General features: G+C 39.1%; 2 gene segments (V, D, J or C); both read left to right on the forward strand.

The window, feature by feature from the left end:
- The window catches only part of LOC122114103, a 353,243-nt gene that overhangs the window by 212,012 nt on the left and 114,509 nt on the right, over positions 1 to 26,722 (forward strand).
- LOC122114138 lies at positions 684 to 26,148 on the forward strand. The segment is given in 3 exon segments: positions 684 to 772; positions 891 to 1,147; positions 26,030 to 26,148. Coding segments are annotated over 3 exon segments (378 nt in total).

Raw genomic sequence — 26,722 nt, forward strand, 5'->3', positions numbered from 1 at the left:
CAGGTTCTTTCAGTATACAGAGAGCCAATGTCTGATGTTAAGTCTACTGGATGATGGAGGTGGGAAAGTGCATTCAGAAACAGAGGACAGCAACCTGGAGTTGATAGCAAAACCCAAAGGCTAGCCTGTACATTGTACACCATAGTACAATACTGCACATACTTGAATTTCATACTTTTCATTGTCTTTCATTAAGTCTTAATTGATACTTGTCTATCATCTTTTTATTTAACTATCAATCTCTCTATCAACCTACATACCCAAGTAGGTTGAGTAATTGAATAATTGTGTCCATGATTAACAAACGGGTTCAAGGAATCCACAGACTTAGAAAATCTGATCTAAATGATTAATTCTACATTTTGGAACCGGGTTTGCTTGAAAAATTGACTTAGATAAAATGCTATCATGAAAAGCCTGTCATGACCCATGCATAAATTAAAGTTCATTGTAGTTAACCAGAGAGACATTCTGTCCGCTGAGCCCCAGAGAGAAACACATTCTCTTCAGGCACAACAGTGCTACCCTGGTATGTTTTTTTGTGTCTGGGATATCATGTCTGGGCTGAGATACTGAAATCTGCCATGCTGGTACAGCTGTGCTGGCCTTTCCCACCCCTACTGATTTGCATGTGCCCAGAGCACAGCCCACTGCCCTGAGCAGTTCTTGAAAGCTGCTCACATCCTGGACAGGAGTCAGTCCTAGTCAGCACACAGCATGGACATGAAGGTCCCTGCTCAATTCCTGGGGCTCCTGCTGATCTGGATTACAGGTAAGGAAAGACAACGCTGAGAATCTCCTCAGTCAGCTATAGTCAGTGATGCTTGGCTGTTTATGAAGCTTTCTTATAACATGCTTGATTCTTTGTATAATTACTTTTCCCATGGCAGGTACCAGATGTGACATCCAGATGACCCAGTCTCCATCCACTTTGTCTGTATCTCCTGGAGACAGAGTCACCATCACTTGCCGGGCCAGTCAGGGCATTAGCAATGTGTTAAGCTGGTACCAGCAGAAACCAGGGGGAGCACCAAAGCTCCTGATCTATGGTGCAAAGTATTTACAATCTGGGATCCCCTCCAGATTTAGTGGCAGTGGGTATGGGACAGAGTTCACTCTCACCATCAGTAGCCTGCAGCCTGAAGACATTGCCACTTATTACTGTCAACAGTATTATGATAACCCACCCACAGTGATACAAGCCATAACATAAACCTCCAAGAAGCAGAAGTGAGAGCCTGGGTTGCCTCAGCTCCTTTCTTCATGTTTCCTCTTGTAAGAGCTGTCCTAGAATCATAGGACAGGGATGCTGCCCAGGCTAACCTGGACAGTGAACTTCTGTGTCTCAATCTTTGGAGTAAGTGTAATTATGTTTGTGCAATACTGGCACTGGGATGAATGTTGAAATATTAAAATTATTTCCAGAATATAAACATGGAAATACTCTGCCTTTATTCAGGTTTCTTTTCATCTTGCATAGATATTCACAATGTGCACTGGGACACTTCAAAGTTCTTTCAAAACTTTTATTTTGAGATTTTTTAAATACTTTATGCAAAAATTTCATCAGCAAGTAAAGACAGCTTGCCACCTCATTTTTCTGCTTCATATCTTTTATGCTTTTTTCCAGTTAGTTTTAGCTTTTCTTCTTGCATTTGGAGAACCTCAGTACAATTTGAGGTACAAAAGGTAATAGAGAGCTGGGTGCTGGTGTCTCATGCCTGTAATCCTAGCTACTCAGGAGGCTGAGATCTGAGAATCACGGTTCAAAGCCAGCCCGGGCAGGAGAGACCGTAAGACTCCTATCTCCAATAAACCACCAGAAAACCGGAAGTGGCGCTGTAGCTCAAGTGGTAGAGTGCTTGCCTTGAGCTGAAGAGCTGAGGGACATCGCCCAGGCCCAGAGTTCAAGCCCAAAGGCCAACAACAACAAAAAAAGGTAATAAAGTACATTTCATTCTGTAGATGTTGCTTATGATTGCTAGAAGTGACTTTTTGGCCACTGAGGAAGATCTAACAAAATATATGTCAGAGGAAAACTGAGTGACCTGCAACACAAGAGTTCCTGTCAGATCAACAGTCATTAAAAGTTTGAGTAGTCGTGAGCTGGTGACTCATGCCTGTAAATTCTAACTACTCAGAAGGCTGACATCTGAAGATGTCAGCTGGAAAGTCCATGAGACTCTTATCTCCAATTATCACTGGAAAACCAGAAGTGGAAATGTGGCTCAAAGTGGAGAGTGCTAGCCCTGAGTTCAACCTCCATGAATGACCAAAACAGTATGAATTGCTAATGAATATAAGTACTTGGGTTGTATGCCAAAAACTTTTCAAGTAATTCATTGCACACTATTTTTGTTAAAAACCAATTGCTTCAATATAGTAATCACAATAGGGAACAGGAGAAATAAAAAAAATCTACAAAATATATGAATAAATAGATTACATTTTAGTTGATTTATGGAAACATGCAAGGAATAGTAAGTACTATTACCCATATTACAGAAATATATAATGTAATAGTAATGTATGGTAATATATAAATGACTTTATATGTACAATGAAGACTTATCAAATATCATTAAGTTCACAGTTAAAAAATGAGTGGCATATGTCCCTATGGGTAATATGTTTTAAAATATGCATATAGATTTATTTATGGTTTATGGTTTATTTTTTACTTATTTATTTGTTTGTTTATTTATATGTGTGTATATTTATAAATAGGAAGAGAAGGATGCATCATGTGCAGATATACACACACAAACACACATACACAAACACAAATTATGAGGCATCTGATGAAACGTAGCTTAGTTTGTGCAGAGCCTGTCCTAAAGACAGAAATGTAAGAATGTAGAGCATGGAGACTTCTGAGGAAACATATATATTGCTAACCTATATATTGCTAAACAATGTTATTTCTACACTTCCCATTTTTATGAAAAGTTCAAGAAAACATTGGAACACCTTTTGTAGTAGTTGTTCTGCATTGACAAATGGGTAGGATAGGTTGCAGATTAAGAAAGTGTATTTCTGAACCTGTCTGTGAGAAACTCTCTAAAGAGAATTGACTGTGAGAGGAAGATCCACCTCATAGTCCACAGCTCCTTTCAATAGGATGCAGTCTCTTGCACAATACAAGAGTGAGGAGGAGAAAGTAGAACATTTACTCTGCTTCTTGGGTGACATGATATGAGCTCCACTGTACTCTGCCCACATAGCAGAGTAAAATTACCAATCTAAGATTGAAATAAAGAATTCTTCCCTTCAAGTTGCTTTTATTAAGGTCTTGTCACAGCCATTAAAAGCTAAGTACACATCTTTATAAAATGTTCTAACTGGGGCTGGGAAGGTGGCTCAGTGGTAGAGCGCTTGCCTTGCATGCCTGAGGCCTTGGGTTCGATTCCTCAGCATCATATAAGCAAAAAGGAAAAAGCCAGAATTGGTGCTGTGGCTCAAGTGGTAGAGCGCTAACCTTGAGCTGAAGAGCTGAGGGACAGCGCCCAGGCCCAGAGTTCAGGCTCCACAACTGGACCCACCCCCCCAAAAAAAATGTTCTAACTAACTTTGACCAATGATATAAGATGGATGCTGTACTGAGAGCATTTGGCATCACCATCTCTGGGTTGAGAGGGATGGCTATTATTTGTAATGGAACTTTGGCAATTTGTTAGATAACAATATGGTGAGGTAGATTTTTTTTTTAAAGAGGGTGTATAAGTGTGGGAAAATAAGTTTGTAAGCAGAAGGTGTAGAATAACATACCCAACTCATCTATTTAGCCTCAGTAGGATGAGATGTGGTGTGAATAAGGCACGAGAGCTACAGGCCAGGAGGTGGGTTCAGAACACTGGTATCTGGGTGCCATATTCTTGGGGTAGGAAGAGAGTGGCAGCTCTTCTCTGCAGGAGGCAAATGAGTATAGAGCAAGGTTTCCCCCTACAGGCTCCATGTACAACTGCACCCTTAAAACTGAGTTTCTAGACCCTTTGCCTTATACTTCTCAATAGTTTGTGAACAAATCCACATCCCATGATAAGTCCATTGGCACTGAGTGAACTTGACATCTGTAACTAAGAACAGTGATGAATTCACACAGAGAGTAACAGACTCCTTTTCTTCTAATTATAATACTTTCCCAGCACACTGGCCTCAGGAAGTCAACACTAGTAACCTTGTAAGTCATTGGGACTAAATGGCCAATAGACATAAAAGAAATGCAAAGCAAAACAACATTGAGATTCCCCTCACCCCAGTTAGAATGGCTATCACCAAAAACTCTAATAAAAGTAGATGCTTGAGGGGATGTGGACAGAATGGAACCCTACTGCACTGTTGGTGGGAGTGTAAACTTGTTCAACCACTTTGGAAAGTAGTATGGAGGTTCCTCAAAAGACGCCACATAGAGCTATCCTATGACCCAGAAGTCCCACTTTTGGGCATTTACCCAAATGATCACAAACCAGACCAAACTAAAACTACCAGCACAACTATGTTTATTGCAGCACTATTTACCATAGCTAAAATATGGAACCAACCCAGATGCCTCTCAGTAGATGAATGGATTAAGAAAATGTGGTATATTTACACAATGGAATTCTATGCCTTCATCAGAAAGAATGACATTGCCCACTTTTTAGGAAATGGAAAGATTTGGAAAAATATATTAATATATATTATAAAATATATTAAGTGAAGTAAGCCAGGCCCCAAAACATAGGTCCCATGGTTTCCTTTATTTGCAATAACTAGTATATATCTGAGACAAGCAGAAACGGTCAGATAAGTTGATGTTAGGCAAAATGAAGCCCAAGATAAGGACTCAAATGTTTTTTCTTTCTTGCTATTGTTTCTAACATATGTATGAGAAATTTCTTCGTTGATTTGTAAGGTCCCTCTCCCATGGTATTATCCCTGTGTTCACTGTATTTGATTTTGGTATATTTTGTGGAGGGGAAGGGAAAAAACAAATTGTTTAAGTAGGGATACAGGTGGACCCACTGCAAAAATGAGATGTATAAGATATTATGTCGAAAAACAAACTTTACAACTTTGGCGCAGGGTGGGGTGAGGGGTGGCGATGGAGGTGGTGGAGGAGATGGGAAGAGATGTTAAGGGAAACAAAGCAGGAGGTAACAATGCTTGATAAGAAATGTACACATTACCTTGACCATGTAATTGTAAATCCTCTGTATGGTATTTTCACAATTAAAAAAAAAAAAGAAACAACGACCACAGGGGGAACCACTGGTTCTCCCCATCTGCACCATGTCATGCATGAACAGTGATAGATTTTTCTTTACAGCTTAAGCCCTCCACATGCCATGGGACCTATGTTTCATTTTGCCTGGATTACTTAATTTAATATAATTTTTCAAGCCTTTCAATTTCCTCACAAATGGGGCAATGTCATTCTTTCTGATGGAGGCATAGAATTTTATTGTATACATGTACCACATTTTCTTGATCCATTCATCTATTGAGGGGCATCGGGATTGGTTCCATATCCTAACTATGGTAAATAATGCTGTGATAAGCATGGTTGTTCTGGTAGCTTTCATATGACCTTGTTTGTGATTGTTTGAGTAAATGCTCAAAAGTGGGATTGCTGAGTCATAGTGAAGCTCTATGTGGAGTCTTTTGAGGAACCTCCATACCGCTTTCCAAAGTGGTTGAACAAGATTACACTCCCACCAACAATGGAGTAAGGTTCCCTTCTGTCCACATCCCCTCCAGCATCTGTTGTTATTAGAGTTCTTGATTTTAGCCATTCTAACTGGAGTGAAGTGTTATCTCAATGTTGTTTTGATTTGCATTTCTTCATGTGTCTATTGGCTATCCTTCTTTCCTCTTCAGAGAAGTTTCTCTTTAAGTCTTTAGCCCACTTATTTATTGGGCAGATGTTTCTTTGAGGATTTGTTGTTGGGGGATTTAATTTTTTGAGGTCCAAGTATATTTTAGATATGAGACGCTTGTCCGTTGTATGGCTAGTGAAGATCTTCTCTGTATTGGGAAATTTTTACATTTATAAATGTCATCATAACACTGGGATCTGGGTGTTCATGGTTCTTCAGCCTTAGATCAGATATAATATGGGAATCATCTTATTGTTCTGCAGGGCAGCCACACAGAAACCCTTTCAGCACCAGGGAATTCTGCAAATGAAAGTATTTGGCATTAGTTTCAAGATGCTGGTCTTTCTTTTTGTGTGTTTTCTTCAGAGGTACAGAGGTGAACTCAAGATTTCACAAGTACTCTTCTATTGCTGCAACATATCCAGATCTTTTTGATTTAGGTTATTTTTTTCAAGTAAAGTTTTGGGGTTATGCTTGTCTGGGTCACATGCCCAGACATTAGTTCAGTAACTAAAAATTTCTTCAGTTTGTCACTAAAAGAGATGGGTAACATAGTAATGCACATGTTTATAGAGCAGAATAATCTGAATAGACTTCAGTTTGTACAATAGAGAATATCTCAGTTTCTGAACGGAAACAATTTGAAAGGAGAGAAACATTAATGTCAACCAAAGTTGTAGGAGACTTCTAGCTCAGACATGTGGAATGATCACAAAGCTGTCATGAATCTATGTCCTTTCAGAATACAGAGAGTCAAAGTCTGATGTTAACTGTCCTAAATCCTGGTTATGGAAAAGCTCATTCAGGAGTAGAGGGCAACAGATGACTTATGTGGAGGTGATAGCAGATACCCAGTAGGTAGACTGTACTTTGCAGAACATAACAATATATTTCACAAAGAATATTTTCACATATGTCTTCATCGTTCATTGAAAAATTTTAGGTTTCTCTCTATTCATCTGTCTATCCCTCCATCTATTTTCAGTCTTAAGTCTCATTTTATCTGTGGGTAATTGGGTAATTCTCTTCATGATCAATAAACAATAAAGTTTGTTAAAAAAAAAAAACAAGCTAATGAGTCAGGGAATCTGGTAAAAAATAATTACTTGTATATCTCTGGAACTGTCTTTTCCTGGAAGATTGGCTTAGGTAAAAAGCTAGCCAAAAAGTATTTAATATCCAACATGGAAATCACAATTCACTCATATCCCAGGACATAAATTCATTTAGTTCTCTGGACTCAAGAGAATACCATCCCATGCTAGCACATTTGTATTACCCTGGCTGGGTTGACCTTAATGTATCCTGGGCACATTAAGGACAACCTGTTTGAGCTAAGATGGTAAAATCTGCAGCCTTATAGCTGGTCACCACACTTCTAGTCCCTGCAATTTACCTGTGCTGAGGGCCCAGCCCATTGCTTTTAGGATGCCATAATAGTCTGCTCTCATCCTGGTCAGGACTCAGTCCCAGTCAGCACATCGCATGGACATGAGGGCCCCTGCTTAGCTCCTGGGATTTCTGCTGCACTGGCTTCCAGGTAAGGAAAAACAATCCCTAGATTTACTTAACACAATATTGTAAACAATATTTTAACAATATTTCTTCAAGGAAGTCTTTTAATAAATTAATGTACTATTTTTAATTTTATTTTATTGTAAAGATGCTATACAGAGGGGTTACAGTTACGTGAGCAAGGCAATGAGTACATTACTTTTTGAGCATTGTTACCCTTTCCCTTATTGTTGTCCCACTATCCCTTCCCTCACTCACTTCCCACACTCCTCTCCCTCCTCCTCACCCCTGCACTCCTTGTCAGAAGCTGTAAAGTTCATTTCCAATATACGGTGTAAAGTTCATTTCCAATATACCATCCTGTGGGTATCATTGTTGCAATGTTGCAATGTTTCAGCATTTTGTTATTCCTCTTTCCCTTCCCAGATTAGACAAATGAGTAATCAAGATGCAGGGTACTAAAATCAAGTACAGTGTCAACAAGTTTTGTGTTTTCAATGTTAGGTGACAGATGTGACACCCAACTGACCCAGTCTCTGTCACTGTCTGTGTCTCTAGGAGTCAGAGTCACCATCACTTGTATGGCTACTCACAGTATTAGCAGTTACTTACACTAGTATCAACAGGAAGCAGGAACAATCTCCAAGCTCCTTTTATATAGAGCATTCAGTTTGCAACCTGGGGTCCCATTAAAGTTGAGTGGCAGTTGATCTGGGACAGAGTTCACTTTTACCATAAACAGCCTCCAGCCTAAAGATGTTACAACTTATTTTTGTATGCAATATGCACTGACTCTGCCACAGTGATACAAGTCATAACATGAACCTCCCAGGGAAACACAAGTGTAAGGCTGGCTGCCCCAGCTGCTCATAATTGTGCCTACATCTGATGACAGTGGGACTCAAAAGAATGGAACTCTGCAGGTCATTTGAAACTTTTGGTTGAAAAAAAATCAGGAACCATCCTTTCCAGCTTACTCATCTTCTTCTACCCCACCAGCACAGATCTGACAATGCACCTGCTGTCTTATTAAAGAGACACATCTATACTTACAAGGATCTGAGCTGTGATATTCAACTGGATTCACAAAGTAAACAAGAAGATAAAATTATACAAAACAGATTTTCAAAAGAAAAGCTGTGGATTTTATAGCTCATCTTGTTCTGGTCCAGAAATAGGCATGTGGATGTAGAGGATACCTGATATTCCTACCAATCTCTTCCACTTACAGTTCTTTGCTTTCTGGAAAGGGTGAAAAACAATACAATGGAGAATGCAGTATCTATTAAACAATGAGTGGTAAAACAAATGATTTCTATAGGCAAAAGCCGAGAATTGGATCCATGCTACATAGCATTTAGGAAAATTAACACAAACTATTATGAAAATGCAAATATAAGAAATAAAATTAAATTTTTTAGCAGGTGCGCCAGCTTTCCAGCTTTGTGACTATGCATAAGCACCATTTCTTAGTTGTCAGAGTTGCGGGGGGGGAAGAGTTGTAGAGGTGGGAAGGGAGAGAATGGTAGGCCTTAAACAAAGGAGGAGATAACAATGCTTAATAGGAAATGTACTTATTACCTTACTTGTGCAACTGTAACTCCTCTGTACAGTATTTTACAATAAAAACATATTTAAAAAAAATAAAACAAAAGATTCTTGAGTGTAAACAAGGAGGATTTTCTTAGTATTTTAGAGAGATTCCCATTTTGGTATACACATTCACAGATCCTGCTATGTGCATCTAGTTACCAGTAATATTTATCAATCTATTATTTCCCAGTGTTGACAATCTTAAAGTAACTAGAAAAGGCACACAGTTGTGGCAAACGCCTTCTCGGCCAGTGAGGAAGAACGACCACCACACCAGGAGTCTTCTCAGATCACACTTTATTGGAGAGCTTTTGAGTTGATGGGAGAGCTTGAGCGAGAGACCCCGTACAGGAAAATGCGGCCGCTTATATAGGGTATAGGAACACGGGTCGTTCTATCATTGGTCGTCTGCCTTTCACCATCACCAGGTGCCACGGGATTGGCTGGGGACTCTACGTGGCTCGCGCATGCGCAAAGCCCGGGACCTACAATCCCGCCAAGCATTGCCTAATATGGAGTTGTTTACCTCCAAGCTGCAAGGAAGTGGGCGCCATCCTGTAATGGCATTCGCCCCGGCTCCCCGCAGTTCCCCCTTTTTGTTTTTGGCAACAGGTAAGAGTAGAGGTCTGTTCCCTGAATAGAAGAGGACAATGCAAAGCCTTCGTTCCAGGTTACCTCTCCCCAGAGGATGGCCCGCCAGTCCGATGCCTTTTTTCCAGGGGTGGGGAAAGCACGGCATCAACCCACATGCAAACAGACTTGCTCTTCTTGAGGAGATGGAGGTCTTCCCCAAGTTCAGTGCATACGCCTAGCACCCTGTCCCGTTTTGTAAGCTGCATACCTGTCCTGGTGCAATGGGATCCCCTGATCCCTCGGGGTGCTAAGGCTATGCAGGATGGCAGGGCTTAATTGCCCTTTAGGGCTGACAGCCAAATCTGGGGTGAGGATCCACTTTCCAAGGCGGCTAATGCTTGTGAGATAACAACCTTGTCCCTTCTGGTTTGGGCTCGAAGGCGACAGACCAACCATAGGCAGACTACGCATCCTCCCAAGCAGCAGGCCAAAAACATCCCAACTCCCACCCACTCTTTAAACCAGGAAACAGCAGAGGAGATCCAAGACTGGAGTCCCTCCACCAATCCGGGGTCCACTTGCATTGAATTTACTGTAACAATGGCAATCCGCAGCTGATCCAGCATCTCATCAAATTCGCCGGTCTAATTACCTAAAAGATAACGACGTCTCCTCTCCGTGTGTTGAGTTCTGGCTCCTGTTCGGCCTCTCGCATGGTTCCCGGGTTTCGGCACCACTTGCAGTGAACGCCTTCTCGGCCAGCGAGGAAGAACGACCACCACACCAGGAGTCTTCTCAGATCACACTTTATTGGAGAGCTTTTGAGTTGATGGGAGAGCTTGAGCGAGAGACCCCGTACAGGAAAATGCGGCCGCTTATATAGGGAATAGGAACACAGGTCGTTCTATCATTGGTCGTCTGCCTTTCACCATCACCAGGTGCCACGGGATTGGCTGGGGACTCTACGTGGCTCGCGCATGCGCAAAGCCCGGGACCTACAATCCCGCCAAGCATTGCCTAATATGGAGTTGTTTACCTCCAAGCTGCAAGGAAGTGGGCGCCATCCTGTAATGGCATTCGCCCCGGCTCCCCTCACACAGTATTCATGTGTAGGTTCTTAGTGGCTGGTATTCCACTCCTTATACTTGGATCTACATAGAAGTGGACTTGACAAGTGTCTGGGTTTCCATTCTCATCCATGGATAGAACTCTCATCTCTAATAAGTTGGATCCTCCAGTATAGGCACCAGATGGAGACAGGTCTCTGAGTGTTTAGAACCCCATTAATGTAATATAGATCTGGAGACTTTGCAAGATTATAGTCTAGACAAACTAGAGCAGATGCAACTATATGATATAAATGAGAGAAAGATGTCCATTAATGCTTCATGTCATTTATTCAAACCACACATTTCTTTACCGCTTTCTTTAAAGACAGATTTGTATTGCCAAATTTAATTTTACATATCCAGTTATTTCATATTTTCACAAAGTGGCACTGATTTTGACCACTAAAGAAGTAGATAGAGTGTGGGCTGCAGGAAACTCCATCCACAACATCAAGCAATCAGGAAAGATAAACCCAGGTCATGGAAATTCCTAACCACACTGGCCTTGTGTATCTCTGACCTAGAGACTCCTTATGTGTCTCAGAGTGAAGTCTTCTAGACAGACTAGCCCTTCTTTGTTCCCTGTCATCTCAGCTTCTAGACAGTCTCCTGTTGTGAGGGGCTTCATCCTGCAAATGTCAGTCATCCCCAAAATAAAACTGCCACTTGCTCCTGGTCCTTGAGATCAGATCATTTTTATGTAATCATATCACAGATGTCACAATACTCTTATAGATTCATACTTCCTATGCCCAAATTATGCACTCCTGCTTGTTGGACACAAACAATTCACTTTGAAGAGCTTCTGGCCTGACATCTAGATAATACACCTGGTTCTAATGTATGAATCCAGACGAAGAGCATCAGGCATAGGAGCCTGAATGGCAGAATACAAAGTGCCCTTTTATAAGTCCTACCTCCTTTGATTGCCTCAGGTCTTTATTAAAGACATTTAGGAGCCTAAATCTACCTGGGCACAATGGACACTCCTCTTAGATCCTTATTCTTTTCATTTTCAGCATGTGGCAACCAAATTTGGTGATGTTGTTACAGCCAGAGTATTATGTATTAGCATAGGAGAATGACAGTTTAAGTCAGGGTCGGCGTAGTCTGCTTTAGTTCTACAAATAGTATGTGAAAACTGAAATGGCTCCTTTCTTTTTCTGTGTGCTGGTACAGGTACTTGTATTCAGAGCCTGGGAGCAATCCCTGAGAATTTTTGGCTCAGGCTCTACCACTTGAGCCACAGCTCTACTTCTGGAATTTCTGATAGTTAACTGGAGTTGGCTTTGCACTGTGATCCTCAGATCTGGACCTCCTGAGTAAGTAGCTTGGATTGCAGAGTGAGCCACTGGCACTTGGCTGAAATGGCTTGTTTTTGCTAAAGAAGAATTTTGGTGAGTATTTATATTTTCTGAACATTTAAGGGTCATATATTATTACAGAAAACAATAACAATAACAATGATAGTATCTTATAGTGTTAAGCATTTATTTCCACAAAATGTGGAAATACATTCTCAAATACAAACATCTTGAAAGTATGCTTTGTACCCATTATATTTTTCAGCAGTAATTGAGGTCATGACATATTTCATATTGTTACTCATTTTTCCCGAACTCAAATTTGGTATTGAGTAATAGGTCTTAGTGTTATTCTTAATTTAACATTTCTTCACAATTATTTTCTAAGCAATCAGTTGTATTTAAAATGGATTCATGAGTTGATTTTATTTTTGTGTGTATCTGTACACTTTTCTTGTCCAAGTCCTTATGTCCTCAACTCCTTTTACTGGAATGAGACTTAGATTTAATCATTTATAAAATTATAACCAGTTTCTAGTTTGTTATGCTACATGACAAAAAGTTAAAATATACAAATCATAAAATTTATACTATATGAAACAGTAAAAACTTTGTGGAGATATGAAACATTTACTCTAATTTTATTTTCTCATCATGATTTGTTGGCTTTTACAGAGATTATTGCCCAGAATTTTTCCATATATGGCCCAAATAATTTTATGCAAATAACTCTTGTTAGTTTGTTAAAATGTCTTATTTTGCTAAATTTCCTAGAAAAGATTTCAAGGTTAGATTTCACAGAACCTTACCTAGTATTAGATTTGTTTTTGGTATTTCTTTTAAATTAAGAATGATTGAAAAGAATATATTGTCTTGCTATTTGTTTATTTATAAGTGCCGGGGTTGAGCATAGGTTCTTACATTTGCTTAAATGGTCCTTGATTATGTAAGCCATACACTCAACAATATATTTCATGGTCCCTTTCGAGATAGGTTATGTGACCATATTTTTTTTTGACTGTCCTGCAACCAGGATCTTTAGGATCTCAGCCTCCTAAGTAGCTGGGACCACAAACCTGATCTCTGCCTCCCAGCATCAATCTATGATTCCTACTCCACTAGCATTTGTGTTCAGTTGTGTGAGCATTATTCTAAAGTAAAGTGAGGTAGGCAGTATTTTTTCAGAATCAGATTATTCTGGTCTCAAATGCTTTAGTGGGAAGTGGAGCACAATCAAGTTGTTTCCATGTATAAATGATTCATGATGTGAAATTATCACAACAGTAACAGTTATCATCATTAAATGAAGGGCCAATAAAATGTCAGCCTTACAAGCTAATTGTAAACAGGAATGTGACCAGCCTGGCTTGGACCCAAGGATACTATGTAAATCATCAAATGATTCAAAAGAAAAGGGCAGGTGTGCTACATCTTTGAAAGGCAGACAAAAATGGAGTTTTTCCAGGAAATGTCATTGAGGGCTTGTGAAAGATCAAGAAATTTAAGTGCATGATTCTCAGGAATATTCACCAAAATGTTTAGCAAATACTTTAAATATGCATTTAAACTCTTTCAACAAGACACTACGTGAAACATAAATTGATTGGTACCAGAACACGTAATTACAAAGATAACTGAGGCATTTCCTCTTCTGTTACCTCATGCAATATATTTAAGTCATTGGCCAATATGAGAACAGGTGCAGCCCCTCTTTTAAGTTTTAAACCTGTCTGTAACCACAATCAGAAACAGCATGATGATGACATGATACTGGGCCTCCGAACTGAGAAAGACGACAAAATAGAAAAGGGGCAGCAGGAGATCCAGAGCTCAGCTCCTGCTTCTGAATCCTGAGATCCCTTAACAAGGCTTTTTAATTTAGTTCAGAACAGGCGAAGTAACTTGTTTTTAATGTACTTACAACGTACTATATGATTTTTTTTTGTTTCTCTTGTATGTTCTTGCCCCATGGTATAACCTCTGTTTCACTGTATTTTATTCCAGTGCCCTGCATCTTGTACATACATTTTTCTCATTTGGGGAGGGAAAGGGAAATAACAAAATGCTGAAATAGGGATACAGCTGACCCACTGTAACAATGAGATGTATAAGATACTATGTAGAGAACGAAGTTTACAACTTTGGGTGGGGAGGGAGGAGTTGGGGAAGTGGGACAGGAAGGGATGGAAGGGGAAACACAAAGGAGGAGGCAACAATGCTGGATAGTAAATGTACTCATTACATTACTCATGTAACTGTAACCCTTCTGTACAGTATCTTTACAATAAAAAACATAGTTTAATAAAGGACATAAATAGGGATACAGGCTGACCTATTGTAACAATGAGATATACAAGACACTATGTTACTTTACAACTTCTGCTAGTGGGGGGCGCAGGAGTCAAGGAGGTGGGAAAGGAAGAGATGGTACAGGAAAAACAAAGGAGGAGGCAACAATGCTCGATAGGAAATGTACTCGTTAACTTGCTGTATAAATGTAACCCCTCTGTACAGTATGTTTACAATAAGAAACGTACAAATAATAAAAATAAGTACAGGCAAAGTGACTACAGGTGTGTGCAGAAACTAGGGTATCCATATCTTTGAAATTAACAGCATTAACATGAAGCATAGTTTGCATACAAGTGATAAATGCCTCCCTTAGGAAGCAGAGGGAAGCAATAAACACTCTAACTTTTTAAAATAAGTTTTTATTGTGAACATACTGTACAGAGGGGTTACAGTTACATGAGTAAGGTAATCAGTACATTTCTTTTCAAGCATTGTTGCCACCTCCTTTGTTTTTCCCCTACCATCCCTTCCCTCTCATCTCCTCAACTACCCTCTCCCCTGCAACTCCCCGGCTCCTAAATTGTAAAGTTTGTTTTTCAACATAGTGCCTTATACACATCTCATTGTTACAATGGATCAACCTGTATTCCTACTTAAACATTTTGTTTTTTCCCTTCCCCTCCTCAAATTATACCAACATCAAATACAATGAGAACAGGGGTTATACTGTTGGGGAGGAACATACAAAGCAACAAAAAAATCCAACTTTAACATAGAGTTTTTTTTCACCACTAAGATCTTAAATGTCCAAGCAGCTCGCACTTAAGGGAGAAAATTGAACCTCTGTTTTGCCTTGACAGTTTGACCTTTCCTGGGCACAACTCTCAGCCTTCTGAATGCAGTCAGAAATGGCTTTCCAATCTCTTAACCCTTTCTAGGTTTCACAGCTCAACTCCAGAGTTCGGTACATTTCCCACTTTTATTATTATTTAAGACAATATGATTGTCATTTCTGCTTGAGTGAAAACAAGCTGATGATAAACATTGGAACAGATGGAACCAACAAGACAACCCCAAGAAATGACATAGCCAAGACAGCCCCCAGTCATTAATAATTTTTAACATGTTTAGCTCCATTTTGAGCTGCTCTAAATGGTTCTGAATTTTTTGAGAATTGTTAGTTATATTAAAGCAACATAACCCTTCAAATTCTTGTTTTTCATCAGCAAATAATCTATGGAAGCTCATTTTTGTCAAATACTTGATCTTACCTCCATTATTTCCTGATTTATTTCTTCCAGAATTATGGCCCTAACAGCTATTGTCTTGTTGAAAAGACAAGCTAGCTGACTAGGCTCTCTCTGGACACCTACTCCACAAGTTTAGGTTCGGTAGAATAAATGCTGTAGCTACAACTCTATCATCAGAACTTAATAGTCTAAGGTTATCATAACAATTTTCTGGAGATCATGTTTCATTCATCCCTTATTCTGGTGAGTCAAATTATTAAGTAATATAGGTACATCCTTCTAATGTAACAGAGTCCTGAATAATTTCTCTTCAGAACACGAGATGCTTTTCTTCCACAAACAAAAGACCAACCAATTCCAAGTAATTTTCTTTTAGACAATGCAAGTATTGCTACAGAACAGTTACTAAGATGGTCCACAAAACTGAAACATAAACATTTTTTATGAACTATAAATTCAAGGTCCATACTTAACTCACTCTCTATTATTTCATCTTTTTTTAAATTTTGATTTCATCTTTTTGCTGACTAATTTTATCCTAGGCTATATATTTGTTCCCTTCTAAAGTGACAGCAGTTCCGACTAAATTTTGCAATTGGATATTTTGTACAGCAGGGCTTTCCTCAATAAAAAAGAAGTTTTAATCATGGTATTAATGTCCAATTGAAGCCTTACGTTAGAAGAACTGTACATTCTGTTTCAGGAGCTAAATATACAGTAACATTTTTTTCTATAAGAGCACTGTCTTGGGGGTAGCCTCTCAGTATTTTGGAACTTAAACCAATCAGATACATTTATCCAGGGCCTCTCAAGTTTTTTCCTGACTAAATAGTTCTACTCTACCTTTATATCAAAAGACAGGTCCCACTTCTGAATTGTTACATATCACAGTACAAGTTAAGGATAACATTGACCCAGCATTGGAACCCTCCTGGCAGAGGATTGCACTCTTCGAGATGCAATCACAGTATGAATAAATGCTGTTTCCATTACAAACAAAGACATGACATTAATTTCCTGTCCATTGTCCTGTAAGCATCTCTCAGCTTTTTGACAAAGCTTCTTCCTCTGTTCCAACATGGGAATAGTTGCTGTTCTGGTTTGCACTGTTTATCCAGTGCCTGCAGTCATCTTCATCCTCTTGAAGGATTCATCCAGAGGTTACTTGATATTAGATGATCTTTTCTTCATTCCTGGGTATTAGTTTCTGGGCTGGTAACCAGATGTCTGTAAAACCTGTGGAGACACAAGCATGACCATGGTGCCATACATTGACAGTTTCAAATTTCCAGGTATTATCACTATCATCCTTCTATCATATAGGCTGACACGAAGATGGCAATTTTTTCAGAACCTTCCAATGTTTATCTTCTGGTGAAGGATTGGATGCAAAATTAAATTTCATAATTTAGGGTACATAATGATTGCTATCTGTTCTTTGGCTGGTCTAGTGACCTAAGCCTATTTTCCCTTCTTGTTTACTTAGTTGAGACTTGAGTGTATGGTTACTGTATTCCACAATGGCTTGTCTTTGAGGATTATATGGTATTCCTGTAATATGATTAATGTGCCATTTATGTAGGGAAGTTTGCAATTTAGTACTAGTATAAGCAGAAACATTGTAGAGGAATCACCTATGATCAATGAACTCACTGACCTGGGACAAAGGACAGAGCAATTGGGAATGAGCTCTAATGAGATTAAAGTAAGTGGGTTAAGCCATGGACAGTTTGATGAACGGGTGGATGAACAGTTCTTTCTGCTGTGTAGACTGTTAAGGGAGTTGTTACTGGAACAATATACCTTTCTCTTTTTGCTTTTGTCAGTAAAATAAAGAGGTAGTCTTGATTTAGGTAACAATCTTTGGCAAAATCCGTTGTATATACTTTAGAGATGAACAGACCTTACCATTTTGATTATGATATCCTAGATGTTTCAGCTAACTGGAGAGAACTATTTATCTCCTTACATGCTAGAGATTCAGGATCCACTCTTTCTAACTCTATATTTTGAATATGTTGCTGTAGTAGTTGCAGCTCCTCTTGAGTCTGTGGAAGTTAATACACCAGGGTTACTTACATCACTATCTTCCTGCAATTTATAAATCAGAATTCCTAGGGAATGATTTAACCAATATTTGCTTCCCAGATAAGAGTAGGTAGGTGACTGACAAGTCAGGTGAGAGTAAACAACAAGGAGACCAATAAAAAAAATTTTAAGCATGGCTTACCTGAAACTTATTAAGAATCAAAGTTAAATCTGGAAAATTTGTGAGTGTCACCTGTCCCTTTGTGAACCTGACTATAATTGCTACTGAAGCTCTTTATCCAAAGCAACGTACATACTTAGGGAACAGACATGTTAAACAGCAAAAATTGATCTTGCTAGCTATGTCCTTTGCCATGCAGAAGCTCTGCAACTTCATGCAATCCCATTTGTCTAACCTTTCTTTGAATTGTTGTGGTTCTGGGTCTCTATTAAGAAAATTTCGGCCTGTGCCAAAGAGACCTAGGGTTTCTCCTATTCCATCCTGTAAAGTTTTCATGGTGTCTGTTTTCACTCTGAGGTCTTTGATCCATTTGGAGTTGATTCTGGTGCAGGGTGATATATAAGGATCTAGCTTTAGTTTTCTAGAAGTGATTAACCAATTTTGCCAGCACCATTTACTAAAGAGGCTGTCTTTCTTCCATTCTATTTTTTTTAGCTCCCTTATCAAAAATTAGATGGCTATAGGTCTGTGGGTTCATCTCTGGGTTTTCAATTCTATTCCATTGGTCCTGAGGTCTGTTCTTGTGCCAGTACCAAGCTGTCTTGATTACTATGGCTTTGTAATAGAGTTTGAAATTTGGTATTGATATTCCTCCAGCACTGTTTTTTCTGCTAAGGATCATTTTTGCAGTTTGGGGTCTTTTATTGTTGCATATGAATTTTGGATTGCCTCTTCTATTTCCTTGAAGAATGAGGTTGGAATATTTATAGGTATCACAATGAATTTGTAGATAGCCTTGGGAAGTATTGCCATTTTCACAATGTTGGTCCTTGTAATCTAGGAGCATGGGAGGCTTTTCCACTTTCTAAGTTCTGTTTTGATTTCCTTTTTCAAGCTTTTAAAGTTTTCATCATAGAGGTCCTTCACTTCTTTGGGTAAGTTAATTCCTAGGTATTTTATTTTTTGTGGGTCTATTATGATTGGAGTTGCTTTCCTGATTTCAGATGTGCTCTTCTCATTGTTGGCATACAGAAAAGCCATTGATTTTTGAGGGTTAATTTTATATCCTGTTACTTTGCCAAAGTTTCGAATCAGCTCCTGTAATTTGGGAGTGTAGTCCCTGGCATTCTTTAAATACAATATCATGTCATATGCAAAGAGAGAGAGTTTTATTCATCCTTCCCTATTTGGATCCCCTTTATGTTTGAATCTTGTCTTATTGCTCTAGCTAGGCATTCTAATACTAAATTGAAGAGAAGTGGAGAGAGTGGATATGTTTGTCTCGTTCCTGAGTTTAGAGGAAAAATTAGCATTTTAGTTAAGAGATATTCATTTGAAGGATTTTTGACATAAACATTTAAGTGAACTTGGTTTAGTTACTAGTTTAATGTCATTAAAAACTTGACAAATTTAATGGCACATGTAGTATTATTTTCATGATTAGATATAAAAAATGAGATCCTGATTTTAGTGTATTAATCCTAAACTTATTTAAATCACATTTATTTACATACTGAATTCACTACTAAGCTTTAATAACAAATTCTCACTTATAAATTCAAGACATATTCTGACCATCTGCTAGTAACTTGAACCTTTAGTCATTAGTCTTCTTCCTTTATCCACTTCGAAACAAACATTTAAGACAATTCTTACTTTCTAAATCTTTCTTATCTAAGGGAAATCATTTTTCTGTTTCCTCAATTTTATTTCCAAAGCCTTTCATTTACTCTCTTTTTTTCTTCACATTCCCTTTTCTCCTTAAATTTTTTCCATAATTTGTATTTTGAATTAATACTTAGAAAAGTTTTAAACTCAAAAATCATAGTTTTTCTTAATAGCAGACACATTTGTTGACACCCAGATATAATGATGATCTTTTTTGTAGTTTGAGTCTAACACTGCCCCTTTTTTCTTTCTCTTTTTTCTCTGTATTTTTATTTTTTTGTTAAATCCCAACTGGCTGGAAGCAAGGCCTTTTAACAAGCCCCACACTTGGTAATTACAATTTATTCTTTTAATTCCTCTGACACAAGATTCACATTTTTTATATGGCCGCTGCTCACAACAGTACAGATAATAGTTCATCAGTAAACAATTCCAGGGAATATCAATACAAAAAATATTACAACATGAAACAGAAGCACTTCAGTTTGATAGAGGAGAGTAATTGTCTAATACTATCTGATATTAAAATATCAGATTATTTTGAACATGTTCAAACATATATACACACTTGTGCACAAAGTTTTAAGGCAACGTAAGTTTTATAATTGAAAATAGGCCATAAATTTCACAGACAAAATGATATATTATTTTTTCCAATATGATATAACGTGGTCAGTGTTAGAAAAACAGACCACCCCAAAGAAACTATGAGACAAAATACAAAACACAAAACTCCTGTTAACAATAGCATTTGTATACAGATGATCAAGACCTAGATAGCAGAGACCACATTCCAATACACATTAGCACACATATTTATTTTTAAATATTTCCTAGATGGGCTTCAGTCTCCAGGACCTGGAAAGAGAAATAGAGAAAGGTAAGGCACATGGCCTCATTTTAAGAATGCAATAGAAATCTATAGAAGGGTCTGTCAACCCCCATCCTATACCAATAAGTTTATTTAAGTTATACAAGGATCTGAATTTGCTTGGAGTTTTTATTTTCTGAACAATTCCTTTTAATCTGAAAGGTTGGCATTTGTTGCCTTGATGAGGTCCAATCATTCTGACACTCTGAATTAGGATTATCAAAGGCAAGCATTTGGAGAAGTAATTCTATTAACTCAGTTTGTTGTACAGTTTTATGAAGATTGTCTCAACCTGGCTATAAAATAACCTAAGGTTCTGGGCCTCCATGCCTGATTTCTACTGAAGAGAAAGTCACTTATCCTGGCTGTGTTATCTTTTCTCTTGCCCTGTGTTCCTGATTAATAGCTTGATCATCATACTGTAACTGTTGCTCCATGTTCAGCCAACCTCTCTTCCTCCTAAGTGGGGCAGCCCCAATTTGTATGGGGGCTGGACATGCTCCTTTCTAAAGGTTTGGCTATGGGCTTCCTCATTCCAGGACATTTTGAATTACAAATACTGGTTAGGCTTCAAGCAGGTTTCCTTTTTCTACATAGGAGCTTCCAATACAGACCTACACTCTGATTGTGGAGGAGTTTGAAAAGGCTGAAACATCATTGTAATTATTGCATAAAAATCAGTTTTTATATTTTTTATTGTAAAAATACTGTACAGAGGGGTTACAGTTATATGAGCAAGGTAATGAGTACATTTCCTCTCAAGCATTGTTGTCTCCTCCTTTGTTTTTCCCCTACCATCCCTTCCCTCTAAATGGGATTATTTCTCCCTAGATATGAGCCATTTCAAACGGCCTGACAATCTCCTTCTGTCACCAAATTTGAAGCATTCCTTGTGGAGGCATCCAATGAGAATATTTTTTTGACATAAAAGGCTAAGTCCTCAGTCTTTTCTCTTTACTTTTGCTCCTGAGGCTGCCAGCAGCATCTTTATTGACTTAAAATACTCAGCCCTTTTGCTTTTAGCTTGCCCCATTGTTACCCTGGCAATCCTGAAGTGTGGTCCTAGTGCAGGAACTCCTCAGGGCTCTTTTGTTGACTTTTCCAAATCCTTCAGTTCACTTGTTATTCAAGCCCCATGTTGGGTGCCACTTGTTGCTAACCACAACCAGGATCACCAAGATGACAGGATACCTGGCCAATGAAAGAGAAAAGAGAGAAACTACAAAAGGAGACAGCAGGGGATCCAGAGCTGAGATCTCAGTAACAAATCTTTTAATTTAGTTCAGTATTGATACTAGGGTATGAATATCTTTGAAGTTATAACACTATGCATAATTTGCATACAAATGATAATGGAGTCCCTTATCTTATGAAGCAGAGGGAAGCAATAAGCACTCCAACATTAGCATAGACATTTATTTATTTATTGTGAAAATACTGTACAGAGGGGTTACAATTACATGGGCAAGATAATGAGTACATTTCTTATCAAGCATTGTAGCCTCCTTCTTTGTTTCCCCTTCCCATCCCTTCCCATCCTCCCACTGTCCCCCTCCCAATCCTCCTTCCCCCCACCAAAGTTGTAAAGTTCGTTTTAACATAACGACTTGTATATCTCATTGTTGCAATGGGTCCACCTGTATACCTATTTAAACAATTTGTTTTTCCCCTTCCCCTCCACAAATTATATTGAAATCAAATATAGCAAATGCAGGGGTTATACTGTGGGGGAGGGACATACAAAGCTACAAAGAAATCATCTTATAAATGTGTTAGAAACAATCGCATGAAAGAAAACAAACATTTGAATACATATCTTAGGGTTCATTTCCCTAACATCAACTTATCTGACCTTTTCTGCTTGACTCAGGCATATACTAGATATTGCAAATAAGGGAAACCATGGGACCTATGTTTCTTTGGGCCTGGCTTACTTCACTTAATATAATTTAAAAGTTATATTAAGCATAGACTTTTATCTTATTTCCAAGGTTTTAAACTTTGGATGCACAAGCATCCAAAGCCTTGACTGTTTGATATTTCCAGGGCCCAGCTTTCAGCCTTCTGGTTACTGTTGAGATGGCTTTCCAATTTCTTAACCCTTTCCAGGCCTCACAGCTCAGCTCCAGAGTTCCCTACATAAATCCATGTTTGAATTCCTTTTATTAAGTAAACAAGCAGCTCCAGACATCAAGCAGGCTTCTGACATCTTCATCAGCTCAAGCATTATTGCAGACTATGAATCCCACCACATGCTCAGTAGCTTTATCACTGCTCCTCAGGTCAGCCAGTCTGTCCTCTCCCTTGTGAAGTCCTCCCACATCTCTGTCACTGACACATTGAAAGTTCCACAGCCCCACCTGATGGTAATAAATAAAGCAGCTACAGATCTCAAACTATTGGGGCAGTTGTTCATTTACTCCTACACAAACACAAAGAAATTACTGTTATACACTAATAGTATCAGGGATGATCATCAACCCTGAAATCTTGAGCACAGCAAAGAAAATCAATGAACTCATAGAGCGTTCAATTTAATGATATTGACAGACATCACATGAACAAAGACTGTTCTGGCTGTTCTTAACTTGGACTTTGAAGATTCTTACCCTTTTTTTTTGTGCTGTCTAGGCCTTTGAACTTAAGGCCTGGATGCTGTCCCTGAGCTGTACTGTTTGAGCCACATTTCTACTGCTGGCTTTTGGTGGTTAATTGGAGGTAAGAGTCTCACAGAGGTTTTTCTCTGAGCTAGCATTGCACTGTGATCCTCAGATCTTCATCTTCTGAGTGGTTATCTATCCACATTGGGCATTACCTGTGTTTCACATCATGCAGAGAAGTTCTACAGAGGGTGGCATGTAATGTATGGTATGAGCACCGTGTAACAAAGATCATTGGATTTTAGGATTTATTCAAATCCAGACTTGGGTTTCTCTCTCTCTGTCTTTCTCTGTCTGTCTCTGTCTCTGTCTCTCTCTCTCTCTTTCTCTATCCTTTTTCCCCTTACCCTCCCCAAAGTTCCAAGGGATTTATAGGCTCTTATGTAATGAAAAAGGATGGAAGCGCAAACATACATTGTTTTGTATCACAGCTACATTTAAGAGTACTCCTAACACAAATGTTTCTTTTTCTTAGGCTTCTCCCATTTAATGCATTGTCACAGAGTTTTCAGCCATTGTAAACAAAAGTTTTCCAAAGGCCACTCACTTTATGTTCTTGTTTGTGTGTAGAATGGATTGATCCTCATGTGGGAAGGCCTCTGCACTTACTCTAACTTCACTGTCTGCGGTCTTTGTCCTCACTGTATGAAGATTTCCACTCTATACTTTTAGCTCCAGTTCCTAGTCTTCATCCTTGGACATGTTGCATTTTACCCCTTCAATGCCTATTTGAGTCATAATCCCTAAACTCAGTCATTAAAAACACCATCACGTAGTCGATACCTTCACTTAGACAGTAGACAAAATGGATAATGTAGGAACACACAGATGTGTGAAATGGAGTACACTGAAGTAGATATGAGTCCATGGTTTAGAGAACACCTCAGCTTCTGAGGGGCCTCAGCTTCAGATAATAAAGATAGGAGATACATGACACCCAAAAGATTAGGAAATAACTGGTGTAGAAATGTGTAATGCTCACTTAGCTAGAAATAGCATCAAATTCTTTCCTTAGTAGAAGCTGGGGGTGGTTAGGGGAGCTTATATGAACTGATCTGGAGGGAGGCATTGGGAAAGAGCATTCACCAAAGAAAAACAGTCATTTATCAGGAGTGTGCAGGCCACCAATGCAAAGACCAGGGGATGGTCTATAACTTTCAGATCATGATTTTTTATTGCACCTATTTTGTTTTTGCATAGTATTTTTAAAGTAAAATTTAAGCCACCTAGTTACCTAGATAGCTTTCTGGATTTTCTTTTCTACCTTGCTTCCTTGCTTTATTCTTTCCTTAAATTTCTATTTTTTTCTTTTTTCTACTTCCCTACATATGTACATTTCTATCTATCTACATCTGCCTAGCCAACTACCTACCTACCTATGATTAGTGTCATCACTTATCAATTTCTGGGTAATACTGATTGTGATTATTCTTTTGGATATGACAGGGAAACAGTGAAAACTCTGGGAATCTGGTCTTATAATATCTAGTAACAGAGCAGCAGACTTCTATAATTATTTTAATTGTAAAACTGGTTAATTTTTTTCTGAGTGACTTAATTATATAAAAAGCTGTCATGAAAACCATAGGGGCTGGGAGGGTGGCTCAGTGGTAGAGTGCTTGCCTTGCATGCATGAGATCCTAGGTTCGATTCCTCAGCCCCAAATTAGCAGTGGAAGTGGTGCTGTGGCTCAAGTGGTAGAGTGCTTGCCTTGAGCTGAAGAGCTGAGGGACAATGCACAGGCCCAGAGTTCAGGCCCTACAACCAACTTGAAAAAAAAAAAAAAGAAAAAAGAAAAGCATAGCATGGATCATGTCAAAATTAAAATGCACTTATAAAAAAAAGAGCAGTAGAGAACAATAGAGTCAATCTGCCTTAGGTCTCCAAGGAAAAATATTTTCTTTTTTTTTTTGTATAAATGCATAGATTTTCATTTTCTTTTCTTTTTTTTAGAGGCACTAAAGTATATTTAACATTAAAAAATGTTTCACTTCACTAACATGACAGACAGATCCTGTCCAAACAATTAAAATCCAGAGTTAGGGAAGGAAAGATCTTAACCCATTTCAGAGGTGGAGTGAGGGAGCTGAGTAGTAATTCAGGATGGGTCAGGCTCCTCTACTAGGTGGAGAGATGAAGCCTCAGACTCATTGCCATCAGGAGTCAGGCTTAATGCTCACAAAGAACAAAGAGCTAGATACATTGGAAACTGGTTCCTGATGAGTCAATGGGGAGGTCAGTTGTTTTTCTTCAGTAAGAAAAAAGAAGTTGTCTGGGGTGGGGGCGGGGGATGGAGACTAAGGGCCACCATTCCACAAAGGTTCCTTTCTTTTCCAGTAACACTGTCCCTTCATTTTCTTTTAATGTATATTTTATTGTAAAGATATTTAACAGAGGAGTTACAGTTACATGAGTAAGTAATGAGTCCATTTCCTATTGATCATTGTCACACCCTCCTTTAAAAACATTTTCTGAGGACAAATTTGCTCTGTGCAGGTTTCTTGAGACCCCACCCCTGGTGACTTTAGTTCTGGGCTTTGACAGGCATTTCAGCCAGCCTACATCTGGGCCAGGCCTGCAGCTCCGCCCACTACTTGAGGATTTGCATGTGCCTAGAGCACAGCCTACTGCCCCGAGAATTTCTTTATAGTCTGCTCACACCCTGTGCAGAGGAGTCAGTTGCAGTCAGCACACAGCATGGACATGAGGACTCCTGCTCAGCTCCTGGGGCTCTTGCTGTTCTGGCTCCCAGGTAAGGAAGGAGATGCTAGGCATTTACTCAGCCCATTGTTAACATTGTTGCCTCATTCTTCATGAACGGTCTCAGAGCATAATTAATTGCGTTATTTGTCTTTTGTTTCCAATATCAGGTGCCAGATGTGACATTCTGATGACCCAGTCTCCTTCCTACTTGTCTGCGTCAGTAGGAGACAGAGTCTCCATCACTTGCAGAGCCAGTCAGGGCATTCGTGATTATTTACAATGGTATCAGCAGAAACCAAGGAAAGCTCCTAAACTTTTGATTTATTGGGCAAATGGCTTGCAAACCGGGGTCCCATCCACATTCAGTGGCAGTGTATCTGGGGAAGAGTACACTCTCACCATCAGCAGTCTTCAGCCTGAAGACTTTGCAACTTATTACTGTCAACAGGGTAGTAGTTACCCTCCCACAGTGATACAAGCCATAACATAAACCTCCCAGGGAAGCAAAAGTGAGAGGCTGGACTGCCCCAGCTGCTCCTCCTGGGGCCTTTGCCTACAGATAGTGCTTCTCAGCTAGAGCAAGTCTCTGAGGTTCAGTGGGGGTTTGGGCCAGGTGGTCAGTGACAATCTTCTCAATTTTTTCTTTCTTCCATCTCAGTCTCATTGGTACCTACCAGACAAGGCTTCTGTTGTCTTATAGAAAACACAAGTCTGTATTTCAGAGCACTTGTGATATGGTATTCAGGTGGATATGATTTCCACTTGGTCACAAGAGAGACCTTTGCCTTCTCTTTCCTCCTCTTAAACTGCTGCAAGCACTTCCTGACTTGCATAGTGTTTTCCCTTCTAAGTCTGAGATGAATGCTCAGCTTGACTTTGTCTTAACATATTAGTGCTCCTTGGTTCACTCTTTAAAATGAGGTCTTGCTGGGTACTGGTGGCTCATGCTGGGTACTGGTGGCTCGATCCGAGCTACTTATGAAGCTGAGATCTAAGCACCTCAGTTCAAAGCCAGCTTGGGCAAGAAAGTCTTTGAGACACTTATTTCCAGTTAGCTACCAGAAAACCAGAAGTGGAGCTGGGGCTCAATGTGCTAGAGTGCTACCTTGAGCAAAAT

The sequence above is a fragment of the Dipodomys spectabilis genome, unplaced genomic scaffold (genome assembly GCF_019054845.1).
Source record: "Dipodomys spectabilis isolate Male_0828 unplaced genomic scaffold, ASM1905484v1 ptg000106l, whole genome shotgun sequence".
Lineage (NCBI taxonomy): Eukaryota > Metazoa > Chordata > Mammalia > Rodentia > Heteromyidae > Dipodomys > Dipodomys spectabilis.